We start from the raw sequence: 24,333 nt of genomic DNA on the forward strand, positions 1-24,333 counted from the left end.
TGCAGTCATTCAGACTCAGTATAGTGTGGTTTGTTTTGCAGTTGCTGTCACCTGTAGTTAAGTTGAAGCTCTTTGGTTTTGTCTATTGAAGAGCACTTGTGCTGTTTAACTGTATAGTCATTTTTTTTACTGAATTTAATTTCAGTGTTGTTTCATTTTTTTTATTTCAGTATGTAAAGTCAGTATTTCCTTTACATAATATTTGACATTTTAATAGGATTTCATGTCACTAAAATATACTGCGTTATCATCAACTCTTTTATTATCATCTCTGTTATTGTCAACTCTGTTATTGTCAACTCTTTTATTATCATCTCTGTTATTGTCAACTCTGTTATCATTTATCATCAACTCTTGTTATCGTCAACTTTCTTACTGTCATCGCCAACTCTATTTTCATTTATCGTCAACTCTGCTATCGTCAACTCTGTTATCGTCAACTCTTATCGTTTATGATCAACTCTGTTATTATCAACTCTGTTTTTGTCGATTCTGTTATCGCTGACTATATTATCATTTATCATCAACTCTGCTATAGTCAACTCTGTTATCGTTTATCGTCAACTCTGCTATCGTGAATTATGTTATCGTCAACTCTTATCGTCTATCATCAACTCTGTTATTGTCGACTCTGTTATTCTTTTTCGTCAGCTATTATCGTCAACTCTATTATTGTTTATCGTCAACTCTATTATTGTTTATCGTCAACTCTATTATTGTTTATCGTCAACTCTATTATTGTTTATCATCAACTTTATTATTGTTCATCACCAACTCTATTATTGTTTATTGTCAACTCTATTATTGTTTATCGTCAACTCTATTATTGTTTATCGTCAACTCTGTTATTGTCAACTTTCTTACTGTCAGCTCTGTTATCGTCAACTCTATTATTGTTTATCGTCAACTCTATTATTGTTTATCGTCAACTCTGTTATTGTCAACTTTCTTACTGTCAGCTCTGTTATCGTCAACTCTGTTATTGTTTATCTTCAACTCTGTCATTGTTTATTGTCAACTTTCTTACTGTCAACTGTTATCGTCAACTCTGTTATTGTTTATCGTCAACTCTGTTATTGTCAACTCTGTTATCGTTGACTCTGTTATCGTTTACCGTCAACTCTGTTATCGTCAACTCTGTTATAGTTTAAAACAATTTGCTGTGTGTGTGTGTAATAGACAATTCATGTTTTAGTATTTATTAAACTGTTTATATATGCAAATTAATTTGCATATAAATATTTATTTAAGTGATGTTCCTCGTAATCTTAAATCAAAATAATTTCCAGTTTTCACTAATATCTCTTACCCTTTGATGTTTAAACCTGTCAAACACAACATATCCTCCAATAGCAAATATATATAGCCTTTTTTTAACTCTGAATTGCAAGAGTAAGTCAATTACAATTAAGCAATTGGAATTACAATAAACAAGTAGCTATTTTGCCTTTTTTTCTCCTGTGATAGAAAGACTCACGTAGAAACACGTAACGACTACCATTTCATGCTGCCTTTAACACTACGCTCCGCCGTGTGTTTTTAAATGAAGTCATTGTAATTCTTTTCAGCAAAAGCGCGGCTCCTGTGAAAATGAGGTTTATTATGTAAACGGAGTCTTATTCAAAGTGCTATTCGCAAAGCAGACAGCAACATTTACATTTATCCATTTTCCAGACACTTTTATCCTACACAGAAATTGTATTCACAACCTGATGTTTAGGGACATTTTCTGTCCAACATGTTATTTTTTGACCCTTTGTCCTTCTCCAATAGAGTCTGGACCATTACAGCCCTTTACAAACATGGCTTTTGTCAAGCTTGAGCAGGTTTGTGTTATATAAGTCTGTAATGTTTAGCCTGAAGTTACGACTCAAAGCGGTTCACCTGTTCTTTGACCTCAAGCTGAAGATTTAAAATGAAAAACTGACTATATGAGACGTGAACAGGAGCATCAGGTTCAACAAGAAATGCACAGTTTAGTTATGATATCATTTCAGCATACGGTATACACATCATTGAAATTATAGTCCACCAAAAAAAAGATTTCTGTTATTAAATACCCCATTATGTTCCAAACCCTTTAAACACAAATTAAAGGGACCCTCATATGCATAAATCTCTTTTATAAGGGGTTTAAACAGTGTGTGAATATATCCAGCCTCTAATGATAAACATGAATTTATTCTGTTTAATATACTCACAGTAGCCTGAAGAAATGTTAAGGGTGTGGCTACTTAAGTGACAGCTAGGCCTCACTGGTCGCCATCACCTCAGCTGATTCCGGCTGATTAGCTGCTGAACTCGGCATATTCATCGTATTTTGTGTTGTTTAATGTTTCTTTACACAGTCAGTGGCCTTTTGGAATTATTTTCTACAATTATCAGATGATTTGGCATGCTGTGTGCACCTAATTGTGCTCACAAACCATTCATGTGGCCTCCGCTTCCCAGCTGAGTGAAATTTTATACTTATACACCATCTCTATAAATGCACTGATCTTATTTAAGATTATTTATCATTTATAATGTGCTTTAGAGTCGTAATGCTCTCCAGAATCTGCCAGATTGATTAGCTGCAGGCTCTAGATCACTCATCTGAAGCATTGTCATACAGTGTTATGCTGTTCATCAATAGCCTTGCATTTAACGCAGACTATATCTGAAGTGTTTGGAAGTAATTCGCTTTTTCCTCGTGTAAAAAACGTCATAAGAACAATGTTTAGCGGCTCAATGTGTTACAGCAGTGTTTTTAAAAGTCTAAACACTTTATTGATATAGTGTACAGCCAAGCACATGAAGACAAACGAGTCGCAGGTAATGAAGTATTAAGTGTCTCCCATAGGAAAGCCTGTCGAAGCAGAATGCCAGCATGCGTCAGGAGCTCCGCTCATGCTCCACCTCTTATTTGTTATCCTCGGTTGATGCCGTGACATGCGAACAAAACGGCGACGGTTGGCCTCGCCCACTGGAAGCTTCTTTTGGGTTCTTTATAAACCTATGGGTGATGTCACGGATACTACATCTATATCTTTTACAGTCTATGGTATAGACCAGGGGTGTCCAAACTCGGTCCTGGAGGGCCGGTGTCCTGCAGATTTTAGTTCCAACTTGCCTCAACACACCTGCAAGGATGCTTCTAGAAAGTGTAGTAAGAGCTTGATCAGCTAGCCCAGGTGTGTCTGATTGGGGTTGGAACTAAACTTTCCAGGACACCGACCCTCCAGGACCGAGTTTGGACATGCCTTGCATAGACACTGTGTAAATATGGTAGTTTACCATAAAGAAAAAAAAATACGGGCTGTTTTGTATTTTTAACTGTAAAATACTGGGAACAACAATGGCCGGGGTTATTTTATCATCAGATTTTATAAACTTTACAGTGTACAGACACTATTTTAATACGGTACTTTACTGTAAAAAATGAATTTCCTTTATGGTTTGTACCAAATTTTTAATGCTAAAATACTGGGAACCACATCTGAAATTAGTTTCAGTCAATTTTACAGATTTTGTTTTACAAATGTATAGACACTATATAAATACAGTAGTTTATCGCATTTCTTTTACGGTTTGTACAGTTTAAATGTAAAACACTCTCAACCACCGCTACCATTTTATTTTTTACCATAAATTTGACAGATTTTATTTTACAGAGACACTCTCTGCAGGTTCTTTCCCATAAATGATCAGTCACAGAAGATGAAGCACAGACGAGTGGATAAGCTGAATACAGCCATACAGGCGCACAGCACCTCCTCATTATGATCAGTGTTATTCCAGCACAGGTGTAGTGGTCATCTGCTTTCCTCCAGAGCTGCATCTGCTCACACATGTTGATTTGTGACGCACCCCAGATGTTCCCCGCAGTCAACACACTCAGCCTTCTTTTCATTAGGAGCTGAAAGGAAATAAGCCGACCGTTCAATCTCCATCCTGAAGTCGGCATGACATCAGAAATAACCCCTTTCGTAAGAGACATTTATTGCGGCTGTTAAAACGTCTTTCATCTTCACCTCTGAAAAACTGTTCCCTTTTTGCTGCAATCATGTAGGTTAGTTTTGACCTGTATGTTTGATGTTTTAGAGCTACACAAGTAATAATAGTAATAATAATAATAATGATAATAATAATAATAGTAATAGTAATGATAATAATAGTAATGACAATAATAGTAATAAAAGTAATAATAATAGTAGTAGTAATAATAATAATAATAATAATTTTAATAATAATAATAATAATAATAATAATAATAATGATAATAATATTAATAGTAATAATAATGATAATAATATTTGTAGTAATATAAATAATATTAATAATTATAATAATAATATTAATAGTAATAATAGTAATAATAATAATGATAATAATAGCAATAATAATAATATTAATAGTAATAATAGTAATAATAATAATGATAATAATAGCAATAATATTAATAGTAATAATAATAATAGTAATAATAATAATGATAATAATAATAATAATAATGATAATAATAATAGTAATAAAAGTAATAATAATAGTAATAATAGTAATAATAATAATAGTAATAATAATGATAATAATAATAATAATAATGATAATAATAATTATAATAGTAATGATAATAATAGTAATAAAAGTAATAATAATAGTAATAATAATAATAGTAATAATAATAATAGCAATAATAATAATAATAGTAATAATAATAATGATAATAATAGTAATAATAATAATATTAATAATAATAATAATAACAATGATGATAATAATAGTAATAATAATAGTAATAATGATAATAATAGTAATAATAATAATGACCCTTTATAGTGCAAAAAAAACTCTGCAGTGTTACTGGGGTTTATTACAAGTTTTTTTTACTTGTATGTCTTTTTAAACATAATTATTTAAATCTAATTATTATTATTAAGTATCCATCTTTAACAATGAATCCACATTGAAATCTGATATATGAAAATATGCAAATACCATATATGACATTAACCTAAAATGTCATATGCAACATGTATTTCAAAATATTGTAAATATAGCTTTTTCTTCAAGCATTGGAGTTACAAATATGTTAATATATGTTCAAATGTAATAGCTATAAGTATATGTGTACACATACAATCACTGGCCACTTTATTAGGTACACATTACTAGTACCGGGTTGGACCTCTTTTGCCTTCAAAACTGTCTTAATCCTTGGTGTTGTAGATTCAACAAGCTACTGGAAATATCAGAGATTTTGCTCCATATTGACATGATAGCATCACACAGTTGCTGCAGATTTGTCGGCTGCACATCCATGATGCCAATCTCCCGTTCCACCACATCCCAAAGCTGCTCTATTGGATTGAGCTCTGGTGACTGTGGAGGCCATTTGAGTACAGCGAACTCATCGTCATGTTCAGCAGTCTGAGATGATTGAGCTTTATGACATGCTGCGTTATCCTGCTGGAAGTAGCCATCAGAAGATGGAGACACTGTGCTCATAAAGGGATGGACATGGTCAGCAGCAATACTCAGGTAGGCTGTGGTGTTGATGCTCAATTGGTACTAATGGACCCAAAGAAAATCTCCCCCACACCATTACACCACCACCACCAGCCTGAACCGCTGATACAAGGCAGGATGATCCATGCTTTCATGTTGTCTGAGCCGAGCATCTGAATGTGTCAGCAGAAATGGAGACTCATCAGAGCAGCAACGTTTCTCCAATCTTCTATTGTCCAGTTTTGGTGAGTCTGTGTGAATTGTAGCCTCAGTTTCCTGTTCTTAGCTGACAGGAGCGGCACCCGGTGTGCTCTTCTGCTGCTGTAGCCCATCCGCCTCAAGGTTGGACGTGTTGTGTGTTCAGAGATGCTCTTCTGCAGAGCTTGGTTGCTTATTTGAGTCACTGTTGCCTTCTATCAGCTAGATTAGAAACACCTTTATCTTTTTTCATGAAAAGTTTCCATGTTTACAAGTGCCTGCCTTCGTTAAAGACGGTGGCACTTTTAAAAATGGAAACTCTTTATGCAAAGGTCTAAAATAAACCTCAGTGTTTCTAACATGTGAGTCTTCTCCTGTTGCGCTACAACAAGGCGAAAGCCGCCGCAGGCTGGAGGAGAAGTTCACTCGAGCTGCATTCTCAGCTCTTCTCTATGGCCAGATTTCCAGTCATTGTGCATGAAGAAGCTCTTTGATGTGAGAGGAGGCACTTTGCGGGCTTTTCTGTCCGATTCGGCTGGTTTTTCCTCCGTCACGCGCGCTCTCAGCAGGGACTGTGGTGCTCTATTTAAACCCGCGCTTGATGATGTAATTCCGGCTTGTAACGCAGTTTTCCTCCCCGGGGACTGAACTGCGGTTCTGTTCTGGTCCAGCGGCACTTGTGGAAAAGACAACACTGCTGTGCATTATAAAGACTTTGATGAGCTGAAGAAAGGAAATGTATTACAGGCATTGGGGATGTGTCTTGAATGAGAAGACTGCTCTCTAGTGGACTTGTGTGGATCTAAAACATGGCGTTCCTCCAAAGGACACGGTGTAATGTATTTGACAGCAGGGAGGGAACAACTAGTCTACTGTTTCTGCTCACCTGCGACATTCTGCCTGTCGTCTGTCTTCCTGTCAGCTTTTCTCTCTTTTTACTTAGAAAGGAGCTGCTGTGCAGAAATCACTTATATAAGAGGTTTAAAGGCAGTTGTGTGGTGAATATAGCCAGCCTCTAATGGTTAAATGAATTAATTGTCTTTGTTCTAATCAGACTTGATGAATGAAACACTTTGATTGGCATTTTCCCTTTGTACGTGTCATCAAAGGGGGAAAGCCCCGCCCACTAGTGCCCATCTCTCAATCTCATTAGCATAAACAGCAGCCCCTCTTTAGCATAGGACGTTAGTCTTGTCGTTGAATGTGCCAAAACGCCACAAATAAGAGCCTAAAAGGGTCAGAGAGAGATACAGCACTATTTGTGGTGTGTTCATTTAGGCTATGAACACACCACAGATAACAAAGTGACCAGTAAATGGTAAAATGTCTATGATCTTGTGTCTTCTAGTCGTCTATATAGCAGAAATAAGTAAGCCGTAGGCTGAAACAGCAGATTTTATAAGCCTTATTTAAATGGTAAGCTGTAATAGTCATGTGTGGCCACTAGAGGTCCATGTTGTATTTTTTTTGCAGTGATCGGCCATTAGTAAAAGCACAAGATGTGAGCTCAGTAGGGTGTCATGCAAAATTGGTCTATAAATGTTTTGTTTATCATGCATATCATATAACAGACGTAACAATGTCATGTGCTGATGTGGATGCTAATACAAGTGTAACGGCAGGTGTAGTTTGAACAGGCATAATCACTCTGAAATTGAGTCCAAACAGTGTTGTTTCTGTCATTATTAGAGCAGTGGATTTGTGATATCATGTTGTTGTTTGTTGTTGTTGTTTTTGTTTGTTTGTTTGTTGTTGTTGTTATTTTTTTGTTTTGTGTTGTTGTTGTTTTGTTGTTGTATTTGTTTTTGTTTGTTGTTGTTATTTTTTGTTGTTGTTTGTTGTTGTTTGTTGTTGTTTTGTTGTTGTATTTGTTGTTGTTTTGTTGTTGTATTTGTTGTTGTTTTTTTGTTATTTTTTTGTTGTTGTTTTGTTGTTGTATTTGTTGTTGTTTTGTTGTTGTATTTGTTGTTGTTTTTGTTTGTTGTTTTTTTGTTATTTTTTGTTGTTGTTGTTTGTTGTTTTGTTGTTGTATTGTTGTTTTTGTTTGTTGTTATTTTTTGTTGTTGTTGTTTTGTTGTTGTATTTGTTGTTGTTTTTGTTTGTTGTTATTTTTTTGTTTTGTTGTTGTTGTTTTTTGTTGTATTCGTTGTTGTTTTTGTTGTTGTTTCTTATTGTTGTTTCTTGTTGTTATTTGTTGTTTGTTTTTATTTGTGGCTGTTTGTTGTCGTTGTTTGTTGTTGTTGCTGTTTGTTGTTTGTTGTTGTTGCTGTTTGTTGTTTGTTGTTGTTTGTTGTTGGTTTTGTTTGTTGTTGTTGTTTTTGTTTGTTATTGTTTTTTGTCGTTGTTTGTTGTTGTGTTGTTTTTGTTTGTTGTTGTTGTTTTTGTTTGTCATTGTTGTTTGTTGTTGTTGTTTAGATCTCTTTGGTTTATTGGTTTGATGTTTTAGATTTACAGCTCTTTGCTGCAGTGTACTGTAGTATTATTACTGTGAACTGATAAACTGTCAAATACTGTAGTGTATTTTAATTTTTACTACAGTAAACTGTGCTGTATTGTAGCATAATAAACCCTATAGTTGTAGAAAACTACAGTACTGGGTCATTTCTTTAAATTTTCTTTATACTTTAAATCACCACAACATATTAATGCAAGTACAGTTGAAGTCAGAATTATTAGCCGCCCTTTGAATTTTTTTCTTTTGTAAATATTTCACAAATTATGTTTATTAGAGCAAGGAAATGTTCACAGTGTGTTTGATCATATTTTTTCTTCTGGAGAAAGTCTTATTTGTTTTATTTGGGCTAGAATAAAAGCAGTTTTTAATAGTTTTAAAGCCATTTTAAGGTCAATATCATTCGCCCCTTCAGCAATATTAGTGTTGGATTGTCTCCAGAATAAACCACTGTTATACAATGACTTTCCTAATTACCCCAACCTGCCTAGTTACCCTGATTACCCTAGTGAAGCCTTTACATGTCACTGTAAGCTGAACACTAGTGTCTTGAAGAATATCTAGTCTAATATTATGTGCTGTCATCATGACAAAGAGAAAATAAATTAGTTATTAGAAATAAGTTATAAAAAATTATTAGAAATGTGTGTGTGTGTGGGGGGGGGGGGGTCATAATTCTGACTTCAACTGTATTTACTATAGTATGGTTCAAAAAACACTACATTACAAAATACTATAGTATTTTTGCCATGTGAGGAATTTCCTAAATAAAGTATCATGACGGACTGCTTTTGTACAGGTAAAATTACTGCAATTTCATAAATGATCACACATTTAAGTCACATGCCTAGGAAGAAATAATATGGATAATACCTGATTCTAGAGGACGAGTGCAAAACATTTCTTGCAATAAGCACTATCATCATTTAAGATGGCATGGGGAATTTATTAACATAAACAGCTGTTTAAGTGATCTTTTGATTTCACTCAGAGTCTTCCATGACAGAAATAACTATTGCATAAGATTTTAAATGTTTGGTAAACTGCAGTAATCATAAATGCCCGCTAGAGGTCTCTGTTGCGCTTTTGTGTACTTACTTATCATTAGTGAATACAACTCCAACCATAAACATAAGGTTTTAATGGTGCTTGAATATGTTTTATTTATTATTCAGGCTATTTTTATTATTATTATTATTATTTTAAACTGTCTTCACTCATTTAAATACAAATATGAAAATGCATGCAAGTCATCCAGGTGACTGGTGGGACGCTCGCGTGATATTGTTTATATATATATATATATATATATATATTTATTTATTTATTTATTTATTTATTTTCTAGTCCAAATATCTACAAATATTTAAATCAAGAAGCATTCTCCAGACTTGCGTTTAGAAATATGACCAAAAAATGCCATGTCAAAATAAGACATTTTGCTCTGTAAATTGGCAGATTGTTAAGCTTGTTTTAAGGAAAAACTCACTTAATTTAGGCATATTATTTCTGAAAACAAGGCTATTTTTTGCTTGTATATAAAATGCTTCTTGATTTAAGGATTTTTAAATATTTGGACTAGAAACAAGACAACAAATGTAACCTAGAAAGGCATCTTTTACAGTGGTAAAGGTGTTAGTAACAGTTTTCACAATGTAGGCTTCATTAACATATCAAAACGGTTTTCCCGCCAACTCTATTGACTATGGTTAATCATTAGTGGTCCCCATTCCACACACTGGAACCGTCGAGTTGGATTAAGCGGGAAATGTCAAGCCTACGTTCTTGCGTGTTTACATCACGTCCGTAAACAACACTGCTGCTTCTTTATTGCGAGAAAGCATCGGGTTTTGGCGATAGACTTACTTCGTCAAAGATTGAACAGGACAGCAGGTGAGCATTAGTAGTGTATCCAAACATTGATCTTTGCGGGGCATCCAACATCACCAAATCCACCGTCGTCCAAACAAAGACAACACTGACCTCAAATCCAAAACAGACTCGATAAGCACGTGTCCGAACAAAATATAATTAGGATACGAGTTGTTGTAAATGGGTATCGCAGAGTGGCAGGTCTGCAGTGATATGTTTATATTAATACACAGTAACCATGGGGATTCCTCAGGCCAGATGGGCCAGATACAGCGATGACGTAAAAGAGCTACTCTACTAGAAACATGCAGTGTAGTGTTTCGACCACAGATGGCGACAGAGAGAGCGGGGAGCCACCTTGAATGAACTTCAGCTTAATGAGACACGATTTATTTAATTAAAACGCACAATATTTTACAGGATTTCATTCGAATATAGTATAGGGAGAGAGACAGTGTTTGTTTTTTTGTAAGCAGATAAGCATTCGACTTCTTTATAGTAAAAATATTTCTTTGAAATGTTCTTATCTCAACTTAACAAAGTAATAAATAAATAAAAGTAGTAACTTCCAATTGTTACCTGAAATGTAACCAACCTTGAATGTTGGTTATTTAATTCAGATTATTCTATAAAGCTAAATAATAGGCTATATTTACCTTTAATAAGTCTAAAGTTAATTAAAACTTAGCTTACTTATTAATTTATATATTTATTTTGAATTTATTTACTTTAAGTGTAACTTACATAAAGCAGTCAGCGCTGCACTTTACAATACAGCTAATTTATTTATCATGCTCTTTAATATAAGAGAAAAATCCAAAATATGTAGTTTTGCAGGTCTCAATTATATAAACAGGGTTGAGATACAGCTAAATATTATGTTTTGGGTATACACACATACAGCTTTGGTAAAAAAGTAATGCATTGCAATTTTAAGTCAATCTTACTCTTTAAATAAAGTATCATAACGTACTTCGACTTAGTAACTAAATAATCCATGGATTAATATGCTAGATTAATGCAAGATTGAGTCTTATGTAGGTTAAATGTTTTGATAAATGCATTAAATCTATGTATAGAAGTGATATGTACTTAGAATGCATGTTAAATGTAAGTCAAGTGTCTACTTAGTTTATGTTTCATTATCAAGCGGATATAAAAATAGAGTAAGATCATTAATACCTGTATTAAAACGTCATATAATAAGTGATCACAGCCTTGATTGTAATTTAAATGGTTAAAACGTCTTGCTGACAAATTAGTGAAGGATATAACGGCAAAATATAAAGTCATTTAATAATAAATTAAATAAATATCATTCAATATTTTGAGGTCAAGTTGATCAACGCTCTTTAATAATGATTCTTGCCCTGATTGTTGTGTATATTTAATTAGACTGCTGTTACACTGAGTGCCAGTTCAGTGCGTGTCTTCTTTAAATCACAGTTCAGCTCGTCTTGTGTTGTGGGCGGAGTCAGAAGGAATGCCGACTGCTGATTGGCTGCTGCGCAGTGCTGATGCGGGACAGTGTTGACGCTCTGGTTCTGCTGCTCGGGATGGATTGAGCGGTTTCCCCGGCTCCGGATCACCGTGTTCGGCTTGAGGATTGCAGTGAGACCCGCTGAGCTGGAGCCCGGAGCTTGAGCATGATCCACCGGCGGATCTTTCTGTCTCAGGTGTGTGTCTATGAGTGAGCGAGGGCTTCATTGTCATGTCCGTGTGTGTGTGCGTGCGTGCGTGTGTGTCGATGGAGAGTCATTTACCTCTGCAGACGCGCGCGCAGTCCTGTGAAGATCGCGTTTCATCGTGTGTGTGTGTGTGTGTGTGTGTGTGTGTGTGTGTGTGTGTGTGTGTGTGTGTGTGCGCGTGTGTGCGTGTGTGTGTGTGTGTTTGTTTGCGTTTGTGTTTGTTTGCGTGCGTGTATTTGTGTGCCCGTATTTTGTTCTGATGTTCTACTGGTGATTGAGGGATTCTCTCTCTCTCTCTCTCTCTCTCTCTCTCTCTCTCTCTCTCTCTATCTCTCTCTCTCTCATATCATCTTTTTGGGTGGCAATTGGATTGATAGACATGGCTGTGTATTGCCAAAGCATACATAGCAGTAAACAAAAGCCTAAATAACATCAGTATATACATATATATATATATATATATATATATATATATATATATATATATATATATATATATATATATATATTTATAAAAGAAATACAAACACATACGAGTACACATTGCCACTGTATAGAGCAGTAAAATAGACAATATAAGTTATAATAGTAGTACAATTATAATAATAATAGCAGACAATAATTACATACATTGCATTTGTGATGTTTACGTTAAAGCATGAAAACAAATAACAGTAATAGTGATAAACAACAACTAACAATAAATAATAATAAACACTACAGGATATTTAGCAATCAACATTTCAGGAAAAAACACTAATGATAAATGCTAATAAACAGTATATTTAACAATTTTAAGAATGTATGAACAACAATTTAAAATTCTGTCGGTGTGTGTGTGTGTGTGTGTGTGTGTGTGTGTGTGTGTGTGTGTGTGTGTGTGTGTGTGTGTGTGTGTGTGTGTGTGTGTGTGTGTTGTTTATAAGCACATCTTTCTCTTTTTTTCTGGTGTCATTCAGCTTTTTTCCTCTTTCCATGTGACACACACACAGACATACTGACATGATCATCCCGCTGTTTACAGCTCCTCTTACACACTTTATTAAACAGTAGGGCTGCACCATATTGGGGAAAAATGACATTGCGATATTTTGTTTTTGCTTATAAAAATAAGTATGTTTATAATGTTTATATAGTGTGTGTTTGTGTGTAATATGAATATAATTTCACCAGATGATTTAAATAACTATATTTATGAAGAATTCATAATTTTACATTGATCAAGAATGCATCTGCATAAAATATCAAATCAAAATACAAGCCTACGTGAATACAATAGAGCAAAGATACTGCAACAACGGAGTTCAGGGTCTAAACTCAGTTTATTCACAGCTTGGTCAAGCAGGCAGTGGTCAAAAGGAACAAACGGTTCCATGAGGGTACTCCAAAAGTGTAGTCGTGGTCACAGGCAGAGGTCGGTGCAGACGGCAAACAGGATAAACAAAGAACGAAACAAGGGTCAGGAAGTGCGGCTAGACTAGGAAACGCTTTGTACATGTGAACAAGACTCAGCACTGTGTGTGTGAGTGTGAGGGGTATTCATAGTCCTGGTAATCAGTCTATGGTGAGCTTCCCGCTGTGTGTGTGTGTGTGCAATCAGTGAGAGAACTGCAATTGGTGTGTGTGAACAGGTAAGATGGGATTAGTAGTTCTTTTGGTGGCAGGTTTGTAGTTCTCCAGTGATTTGTATAGACTCACTGGTGACTGTGACGGACACAAAAATAAATAAATAGGGCTTTATTAATTAATGAATTAATTAATTTATTTATTTAATTAATTATTTATTCCCATATTATAGCCCATAAATTTATATAATTGTTATTATAATAATAATAATAATTTATTTATTTATTTTTATTTATTTATTTATTTATTTATTTATTTATTTATTATTATTATTATTATTCCATATATACACTGAAATAAGTGAATACTAATAATACATGTTATTATTAGTATTATTTATCTTCATAGTATAATACAGAAAAAAATAATAAATAATAGTAATTATATAATATTTATTATTATTATAATTATAATCATTGCTGTTGTTGTTGTTATTATTATTATTATTCATTCCATATTATAGGTCACACTGAAAAATATAAAAACAACAGTAATACACTGTAAAAATGCTGGGTTCCACACAATCAATTTGTGTAGAGACAACATGAAGTCAATAAGTTAACTTATTAGTTTTCACTAATTTAAGTGGATTTAATATAAAAACAATTGGGGTATCTCCACCCCCCCCCCCCCAAAAAAAAACTTAATTGTGTTGTTTTAGCTCATTTGAAAAAAGCTGATTAAACAAACAGCAAAATAAAGTATATATTAATTTATATATTTATATAATTATAACAATAATAATAATAGTTTTATTATATTTATTATATTATAATAATAATATTATTATTATTATTATAATCGTTGTCATCATTGTTGTTGTTGTTATTATCATTATTATTATGGTAACACTTTACAATGATGTTGTATTAGGTATTGTTAGTTAATGCATTTACTAACACGAACAAACAATGAACAATACATTTATTACAGTGTTTATTCATGTTAATTAATGTAAATACAGTCATTTATTGTTAGTTCATTTACTCAGTGCATTAACTAATGCTAAAAAGCATGAATTTGGATGTTAATAACGCTTTCGTAAATGTTGACCTATGATTAATAAATGCTCTACAACTATTGATCATCCTTAAATACATGAACTAATGAAACTCTATTGTAAAGCGTGACTATTGGTATAATTTGCACATATTATAGCACATATATTACAAAAATGCTGCATTTGTAACCAAATACCCAGTTATTTCAGTAAGTATGTCTACATCATCAGCTGAGAAGTGTGTGTTTCCGTCTCTGTGTCTGCAGTTTCAGTGGTGTGGTTCTGAAGCCTCTCTGTTGATTATTATACAGAGATTAATGTGATTTATGAAGCAGTGGCTTTGGTATTGGATGTGAGGTTAGGATTGATCGTCAGGCATCATCAGGCTGGTATTTACCCTGTGCACTCTGGGACAGCTGTGGCTTGCTAAATGTATTTACACACTCAAGCACACACACATTCACATAGATATCAAAATCACGGACAGATATATCACAGATAACTTGTTTTTATAGAAAAAAAATTATTCAACAAAAATAAATGCTATTCTTCTGAAGCTAAACAGTGGTATCAACATTAATTAGCTTTATAGTATAACTATTATGTAACATCAGTGAATTCACCTAAATACATTAAATAATATCTAAATGGGCTAATGCATTAAATCATGTAGAAATAATCTTTAATGTACGAGGCACATTTTAAAGTGGGTAAAACAACTAACAGACTAATAGAAACTTTTAATGTAAAAAAATCTTAATTCAAAAAAAATTTTAAATCTTTTTTTTCTATCCAAAATGTTTATTATATTTATTATTATTATTATTATTATTATTATTATTATTATTCATTTTTATTAGTATTATTATTAGTATTAAATTAATCATTTATTTATTTATTTATTATTTATTAATGTTCATTATTATTATTATTCATTATTATTATAATTATTATATTATCATTTATTTATTTATTTATTTATTTATTATTCATTATTATTATTCATACATTCATTTTCTTTTCAGCTTAGTCCCTTTATTAATCTGGGATCTTCACAGTGTAATGAATCACCAACTTATCCAGCATGTTTGTAAGCAGCAGATGCCCTTCCAGCTGCAACCCATCACTGGGAAAATTATTAATATTATTATTATTTTATTTATTTTTTATTATCATTATTCATTATTATTATTATTATTATTCATTATTATTCATTAATATTATTATTATTTTATTATATTTATTATTATTATTATTATTATTATTATTATTATTATTATTTATTATTAATTACTATTACTATTCATTATTATTAGTAGTAGTAGTAGTAGTAGTAGTAGTAGTAGAAGTACTAGTACTATTATTTTTATTTTACTATTCATTATTATTATTAATACTATTATTATTGTTATTATTATTATTATTATTATTATTATTATTATTATAAGTAATGTTATGCCTGATATTAAACAGTATATAGATTTATTATTAGTCTCATATGAAGATTAAAATAATTATTGATAGATATTTAATTATTAGTATACAGATACAGAGAAAAAAACAGGATAATAATAGTGAAGATAACAATTGTCATTTGTCATTATATTTTCCTATAGTTACTATTTATTAGAAAATAGTTATAATAACTATAATACAAATAATACATTATATATATATATATATATATATATATATATATATATATATATATATATATATATATATATATATATATATATATATATATTCAGTACACACAAACACGGTATATATATATACAGTATATTATCATTAATATTAACACCATGATGCTACAAACATTTTAAAATTATTTCTCTATTATTTTCATCACACACACACACACACACATACACACACACACACACACACATACACACAGACACACACCCATGCATAAAGTAGAGCATGTCAAACTCCATCTGAATAAACGCAGCGCAGCAGCAGCGGACGCAGAACTAATGAAAGTGCTTTGTCTTTTTGGAAAGCTCATGATGTCTGCTAATGGGAAACACACAGAGAGCCGCAGGGAGCAGACCATCACTGTACCAGCTCTTATGAGCGCAGTTGACCTATATATACCGCAATCCCTCACGAGCCGTCACACTCCAACACACTCACTACCAGCAGACATGCACATTCACTCCAGCAGACGCTTCACTTTACTCTTTATTAACATGCATTCACATTTAACATTAGCAGACGCTTTACTTCACACTTCTGCTAGCATACAGTACATTTATATTTCACATCAGGGGTGTGCACCTGTACCATGAAGCTGGATTACCTGCTTATCCAGTTAAGTTTCAGTTTAGTTTGCTTCAATCCTGGGTCTTAGATCTCATGATGGTAGCTGACTTTAATCGCTCTGGTAACCTACGCTGCATGTCTAACATGCGCCGGGTATGGTTGTGTTCAGGTTATGTTTTGGTTGTGTTTAGGTTATGTTTAGGTTATTTTCAGGTTAATTTCAGATTAGGTTCTGGTAATGTTTATGTTATGTTTAGGTAATGTTAAGGTTACGTTCACATGTTATGTTAAGTTATGATAAGGATATGATTAGGTTATGATGTTCTGGTTATGTTTGGGTTATGTTGAGGTTATGTTCTGGTTGTGTTCAAGTTATGATTAGGATATGATGTTCTTGTTATGTTCAGGTAATGTTTAGGGTATGTTGAAATTATGTTCTGGTTATGTTTAGGCTATGTTGAGATTATGGTCTGTTTATGTTCAAGCTATGCTTTGGTTATAATCTAGATTTGTTCTAATGTTTTGGTTATGTTGAGATTATGGTCCGGTTATGTTGACATTATAGTCTGGTTATGTTCGGATATGTTCTGGTTATGCTAAGGCCATTTTTAGGTTATGTTTGGGTTATGTTCAAGTTAAGATTAGGATATGTTTAGCTAATGATCTTGTTATGTTCAGGTAATGTTTAGGTTATGTACAGATTATGGTCTGGTTATGTTTTGGTTATGTTTGTGTTAGGTTCAGGTTATTTCTAGATTATGTTAAAGTTATGATTAGGATTAGGGTTAAGGTTATGATGATGTTCTTATGTTATGTTCAGATTATATTCGGGTTATGATTAGGTTGTGTTGAGATTATAGTCTGGTTATGTTCTTGTTGAGGTTATTTTCAGGTTATGTTTAAGTTATGATCAGGATATGATTAACTTATGATGTTCTTGTTATGTTCAGGCAATGTTTAGGTTATGTTCAGATTATGTTCTGATTATGTTTAGATTATGTTGAGATTATGGTCTGGTTATGTTTAGATTATGTTAAGATTATGGTCTGGTTATGTTCTAGTTGACGTTATTTTAAGCTTATATTAAGTTATGATGAGGATTTAATTAGCTTATGATGTTCTTGTCATGTTCATTTAATGATTAGGTTATGTTAAGATTATGTTCTGGTTATGTTGAGACTATGGTCTGGTTATGTTCATGTTATGTTGAGGTTATTTTCAGGTTATGTTTAAGTTATGATTAGTATATAATTAGTTTATTATGTTCTTGTTGTGTTCATCTAATGTTTATGTTATGTTCAGATTATGTTTAGGTTATGTTGAGATTATGGTCTAGTTATGTTCTGGTTATGTTCTTGTTATGTTGAGGTTATTTTCAGATTATGGTTATGTTATAATTAGGATATGATTAGCTTACGATGTTCTGGTTATGTTCAGGTTATGTTCTGGTTATGAGATCATCAGCGAAATTACACTTCCCAGTTATTATTCATTTGGATTAATAGTTCCAAATGAATAGTATAGTATTTTAGTTGCTCTTTGTCACATACCAAAGCATGTTATTTTTCATTTTGCAGATATTTTAGTTTTGCTCATACAACTTTAAGCAGTATCAGTATGACACCATTGCAAATATGTTTGTTTTTATTTTTTATTTGTAGTTAGGCAAAGCAATATTTACTGTAGAAAGATTTGTTTAGTTTATTTATTTCTTTTATTTGCACCACTCACTTTGAAGTTGTTTTCTATATACTTCATTCTTTTATCTATTGTTTAATCTTTTTGATATATTATTGTATGCAACAACAAACCGAGCAGTTTAACATCTCTAAATACAGCGGGGAATTACATGCATTTCTTTTGAGGATATTTGTGTCATTGATGAGAACAAAACAAACGAGGGGACGTAACTGTTTTAATTCTACTTTTAAAAAGATTAAGGGAAGGGAATATTTTAAATAGAAAAAATTCTCCCTTGCACATGACATAAAAAATTAATTGAAAACGAGAGATGGAGTGTAATATTAGAGTCTCAGTGGATTATGATTTTACGCAGATGCTTTGATGCTTGTTTTCCATTGATGCTCAGTTGATCTGCAGTCGTACAGATGGCAGAAATCATTCATTCACTCAAGCCTTTTATATCCTCATTCACGCAGATGCAGAGGTCAGCGCTGATACTTAACATAATAATATCTTTATTGTCTTTCTGTCGTCCTCTGTGGATCTTTGTTGTTGAATCCCTGCTGGATTGTGTCTGATTTACATGTACATTTATATTCAGACTGCCTGGATGTAGAGAAGAGGCTGAATGTGTTTTAGAAATGCATATTTAAAAGAAGCCGTAATTCATATTTCATCGTTTTTAGATGCTGTTTTTAATATACAGTTATTTGGGAAAAAATAAGAGATTATTTTTTTTATCTACAACCCCAAAGATTGGGGTTATTCTGTAAAGCACTGAATATAATTTTTTTGTACAAATGTATATTAAAAATGGTCATTAAGATCATTTTTATAACAAAAATTATAAAAAGGGGCTCTTTTTACAGTCATGTTTATATTAATTTGTATATTAATATACCATGGTTAAATGAAAATATTTGTTGTTCTGAATAAAATGCTCTAAATGACAATATTTGTATTTTCGTTTTGGGAATTTTTTCGGAACTTAGATTAAGGCTTATATAAAGCCTACAATGTTCTGGTTATGTTCTGGTTAAGTTAAGGCTATGATGTATATTCAGGTTATGTTCTTGTTATATTCAGGCTTTGATGTTCTGGTTATGATGTTCTGGTTATGCTTTGGTTATGAGGTTCTGGTTGTATTAAGGTTATGATGTTCTGGTTATATTTACACTTTAATATTCTGGTTATATTCAGGCTATAAGGTTCTGGTTATATTCAGGTTATGTTCTTGTTATATTCAGCCTATGGTGTTTATGGTCTTGTTATATTCAAGCTATAATGTTCTGGTAATATTTAGGTTATGATATTCTGGTTATATTCAGGCTATAAGGCTCTGGTTATATTCAGGTTATGTTCTTGTTATATTTAGGCTATGATGTTCTTGTTATGATGTACTGGTTATGCTTTGATTATGATGTTCTGGTTATATTAAGGTTATGATGTTCTGGTTAAAATCACACTTTGATATTCTGGTTATGTTCTGGTTAAATCAGGCTATAAGGTTCTGGTTTTGTTCTGGTTATATTCAAGCTATGATGTTCTAGACATGTTCTGGTTATGTTCTAGCTATGAACATGCTGTAAACAGTATTTAACATCAGCCGTCTGTGGGTTATTTACACATTTATCTCCATTATCACACAGTTCTCCTTCAGTAGAGCCAGATCTGTGCTTTTCTCAGCTGCTACATGAATGTTATTGAGTGTTAAAAGTTGTGAAGAAAGATCGATATAATCACAGCTGTGGAGCTCAGATGCACTGTAATTCACTTTAGTCCTGTGTGGGGAATGTTTTGTTAGCTGTATAATCTTAACACTGAGAGCATTTGCTGTTTCTCACACTGTATTGTAATGTAATGCCGTTTTTTGTTGTTTTGGCAATCAATAATTCTCTCAAAGAATCCATAAATGTAGTCAGAAGAAAGCTGGAGTATCAGAATCACAGCATTAGTGCGTGCATTTCAGAGATCTACTGCCATGTCTCAAGGGTTTAAGTGGAGGATTGTACAGAAATGTGTTAGAAATAGAATTCAGTCAAATTATTGATTTTCTTTTTGGAACCTACGAAATGAAGAGCGATGAAGAGCGTTTACACTAACGCTGCTGTCTGGAATGAAAACTTTACCATTTTAAATATAAACTTTAAAAATAAAACTGCACCACAAACAAGTTAGTATTCAGTTTAAAGTGCAGTTTAAAGGCTTAACTAGGCTCGGTTAATCAGGCAAGTCACTAAACATCGCCACAGCCATATCACTGAAGCTAAGCAGGCCTGAGCCTGGCCAGAACCTGGATGGGCTCATGGCTGCCGCCGCACTGATGATAAAACACACACACATGCATATCATTCTTTCAGGGCGGCTCTCAAACGATCCCTCTGTGCAACAAACTGAACGTCATTTACAACTTTATTACCTGTTATTCACAGCATATGCAGGTTCTGTTCACTAAAGTAGCCGTCATTGGCGCGCGTTCTCGGTAGCTCGTGGTCAGTTCAAATGTGATTTCGCAGCCACAAATAAATCATTACATGAAGACTGAAATGACATTCCTGAGTGAATTATACCTTATAAATGCAGCATGTGACACTTTTAACGCCATTTGAAGGTGTCCGTGTTGCTGTGAAGATTTGTGCGACTGCCTTTAAGCTTCCGTCCTGACATTGGAAATATCATTGGCTGAATTGTAGAAAAGCTGAATGAAGATCGTGTGTCGGGTCCAATCGAGATCATGATCATTTTTCGATTAATCGTGCAGCTCTACTTGATATAGTATAGTTGTATTATGGCAACATTATTGCAACACTCAACAACATCCACATAGTTTCTTTCTATGTTATCCTTGATTGTAATATCATTTATTTTCCCAGAATGGTGCAGTCCTGATTTCCATGATATCCCAGGATTGAGTGCATCTCCAGGCTGTGTTTGTGTGGCTCTGCTGAATGTTTTATGTTATTTCAGTAACCGCTGACCTTCTCCTCAGGATCTGATGTGCTTTGAGACTCATAATGCTGCTCCACCTGTGTAGTGTAAAGGTCAGTGCTTTTCCCCGTCAGATCCTCCGTCGTCTTCATCTTCATCAGCAGTGTTTGCTTTTCATCAACACCTGAACTCCTTTATTCCACCTTTAATCTACACTGTAACAAATATCTGTTCATTTCTTTCCATATTTTGTCATTCTGTCTGGGTGTAATGGATAACGGTTGATCCGTGATTCATACGGATCACAAACCACAGTTCGGGACACACTACTTTTGTTTTTACTTTACTAAATTTGTAACGATCTCCAGGAGATCGCCTCTCACATCATTCAAATCACTCAAATCATCATTCAGACTATCTCTTTAAGACACAAACAGCTGCATTAAAACACACCAGGGCACTTAAACTCATTGAAATCAAGTTATTTAGGCTCAGATTAAGGCTGTTTTTCCAGCAGTAATAGAGAATCTCCTATAGGAAACAGCGGATCTGCTGTAAGACTTTGTCATTTTTGAAGACTTTGTCATCTTTGTCATTTTGATTCTCTCTGCGTTTCTCCCAGAGGCGCTGCTATTTCCAGATCTGTGTGTTTATCAGGCTTTCAGAGAGATGTTCAGTGTTTCCTTGTGTTTCTCCTCTACTGATTAAACACAATCCTTCAGGGCTGAACAGGCAGTATTGCCCTGCACGTACAGAGCATCTCTGTGATTCTCTCAATGGAAATACTACAGCCTACATTTTTAAATTTTACATGTAAATTACATTTCTCCGCGTGCTGTTTGTTGTATGTTTTGATGTCAAATCCACTAGAGGGCGCAATTTATATTTTTCAAATCTAAAATATGTTAATTATGATACATTACCATGTACGTTTAGGATTTCAGATCCACTAGAGGGCGCTGCCAACATTTTTCAAGTCAAAAATACATTCCTTAAGAGTACATTTTTGCATGTTTCAGATGACAGATCCACTAGAGGGCGCTGTCTACATTGTTGTCAACCTGAAATACAAAAATCATAGTTTTTGTTGTAAATTTCACTTGAGAAATCCACTAGAAGAAGCTGTCTACATTTTTAAAAATAAAAAATACGTTACTTACCATGAGTTTTTTGCATGTTTCAGATGACAGATCCACTAGAGGGCGCTGTCTACATTGTTATCAATCTGAAATACGTTATTTATTTGTACCTTTCGAGATTTCAAATTGACTAGAAGGTGCTGTCTACATTTTTACTAAATGAAAGCAATCTTTTACTTGTCAATAATATATCCCTAAAAACATTATTAGTGTAAAACTGAACAAAAGTTGTTGTCATCATGCTGCCCCCTAGTGTTAATTGCACCTAGAAGCAGCAGTTAAAAGTGTATTGAAGCGCATTTCACTTTTCAGTTTCACTTTTATTTTGTTTTTACATTTTTTTGGTTTCCCAAAACTGTATGCTGAAGCTTGTGTTTCCAATCGGCCTGTGTTTAAAATGGCAAGCGAACTGACATGGACCATCAGAACTCATGATATAACCAGGATATATTGTGTTGTGCATGCATCACTCTTCAGTCTTCATGCTTCTCATGGTTTTGTGTCCAAATCTGTATAAAAACATCTCATTAATGTGCATCAAAATCAATGTTAAAGCTTCCCTGTAGATTGATGACTGGATAACAAACTGTTCTCGTCTTATTAGGGCCAGTTATATCCTGTTATGAGACACTAATTGGTTTTGATGCAGCGTGTTCATCTCCATTCAGATCTCTGCATGATCTTTCACTTTTATTTTCTGGAAAATGTCAAACGTTCAGACCAAAACTCATGTATCTCTTCATGTATTCACAGTCAATGCCAATATATAAGCCAATATCTGGCTTATTTTTGTGTATATAGCTGGTTTAGAGTTCCAGAGTTATTTTTTATTATTGATTTACCTTTTTTTATTATTATTTAATAGATTATTAAGCTAATTATTGTTATTATTATCGTTATTTTAATGAACTGCTTAGATAAACAAATATATCAAAAAGAAAATGTAATAAAATACATTATTTATTGAAACACAATGTTTATTTATTTAAATTTAAAATCACAGAAATTATAGCATTAGCACTTTTTTGTTTAATTCAGTTTAATTTACATGATGAATCCACTAGATGGCACTGTATAAATGTTTGTGTATCTGACACATTACCAAGGGTACATTTCATTGTATGTTTCAGATGACAAATCCACTAGAGGGCGATGTTTACATGCGTGCGAATCTGAAATACATTACTTAGTCTATATTTTATTGTACATTTTGAATGTCAAATCCACTAGAGGGCGCTGTTTACATGTGTCAAATTTGAAATACGTTACTTAGGATACATTTCATTGTACATTTCAGATGACATACCCACTAGAGGGCGCTGTTTACATGTTTCCGAATTTGAAATACGTTACTTAAGGTGCATTTTATTGTACATTTCAGATAACAAATCCACTAGAGGGCGCTGTCTATAACATTGCGAGTATGAAATACGTTACTAAGGGTTCATTTCATTGTACGTTTCAGATGACAAATCCACTAGAGGGTGCTTTCGGGGGGATGGGTAGGGAGGGTAATAAAGAAACAAGCCCACTGTTTTCTCATTTAAAGTCCGCATGAACCGGAAGCTGTGACCATTTTTATTATGTTTTTTTTTGTATTGTAACCCAGTTCCTAGAGAAACAGAATATTAAATGAGAAAGTAAGTGTGTCGTTCAGAAAGATGGGGGAAAGGGTTTGGAGAGAGTTATTATAACCTAACAGAATCTTCCTACTCACCCACCATTTCGGTTTGTTGTCAAAACTGACAGCTGGAAGGGGCGTGGTTAAGTATGTTAGTCACGCCCAACACCTTAGACAGACCTAATCTAAGAATTAAACTGAAAACAAACAGGAAGTGCGTTTTCAGATTTCAATTACAAAAGATTACAAGGGCAAACCATTTTTTTTTCATAATGACATACGCAGATGAATTGTTCAGCACAAAACTAGCAGTGTGAGCTAGCTAAATCAATATGCTTAGTTTTGATTTGTACTTTAAAGATGCCAATGTT

The 24,333-nt window shown here is 33.2% G+C and overlaps 1 protein-coding gene and 2 long non-coding RNA genes across 9 annotated transcripts in view; 1 reads left to right on the forward strand and 2 right to left on the reverse strand.

Annotated features, from left to right (window-relative positions):
- Positions 1 to 10,286, reverse strand: part of LOC141380800 (uncharacterized) — a 42,502-nt gene extending 32,216 nt beyond the window's left edge. Inside the window, exons 1-2 of one of the 2 annotated variants that reach the window (XR_012399640.1) lie at positions 10,004 to 10,286; positions 3,753 to 3,898 (exon numbers count right to left, since the gene is read on the reverse strand). This is a non-coding gene — a long non-coding RNA (uncharacterized lncRNA). Of the gene's footprint in view, positions 1 to 2,744; positions 3,899 to 10,003 lie in introns of those variants that run through there. The other variant, XR_012399639.1, reaches the window with a different exon arrangement.
- Positions 1 to 24,333, reverse strand: part of LOC141380801 (uncharacterized) — a 198,830-nt gene that overhangs the window by 116,331 nt on the left and 58,166 nt on the right. The gene's annotated exons all lie outside the window — the stretch shown is intronic.
- hecw1a (HECT, C2 and WW domain containing E3 ubiquitin protein ligase 1a) overlaps positions 11,550 to 24,333 on the forward strand; it is a 70,803-nt gene continuing 58,019 nt past the window's right edge. For 2 of the 6 annotated variants that reach the window (XM_073941344.1, XM_073941347.1), the window contains exons 1-2: positions 11,550 to 11,685; positions 21,242 to 21,315. In XM_073941344.1, coding sequence (XP_073797445.1) covers positions 21,289 to 21,315 — 27 coding nt within the window. In that variant the 5' untranslated portion in view covers positions 11,550 to 11,685; positions 21,242 to 21,288. The remainder of the gene's footprint in view (positions 11,686 to 21,241; positions 21,316 to 24,333) is intronic. The other 4 variants (XM_073941345.1, XM_073941348.1, XM_073941343.1 and 1 more) reach the window with 2 other exon arrangements.

This window comes from Danio rerio, chromosome 24 (assembly GCF_049306965.1).
Source record: "Danio rerio strain Tuebingen ecotype United States chromosome 24, GRCz12tu, whole genome shotgun sequence".
NCBI lineage: Eukaryota > Metazoa > Chordata > Actinopteri > Cypriniformes > Danionidae > Danio > Danio rerio.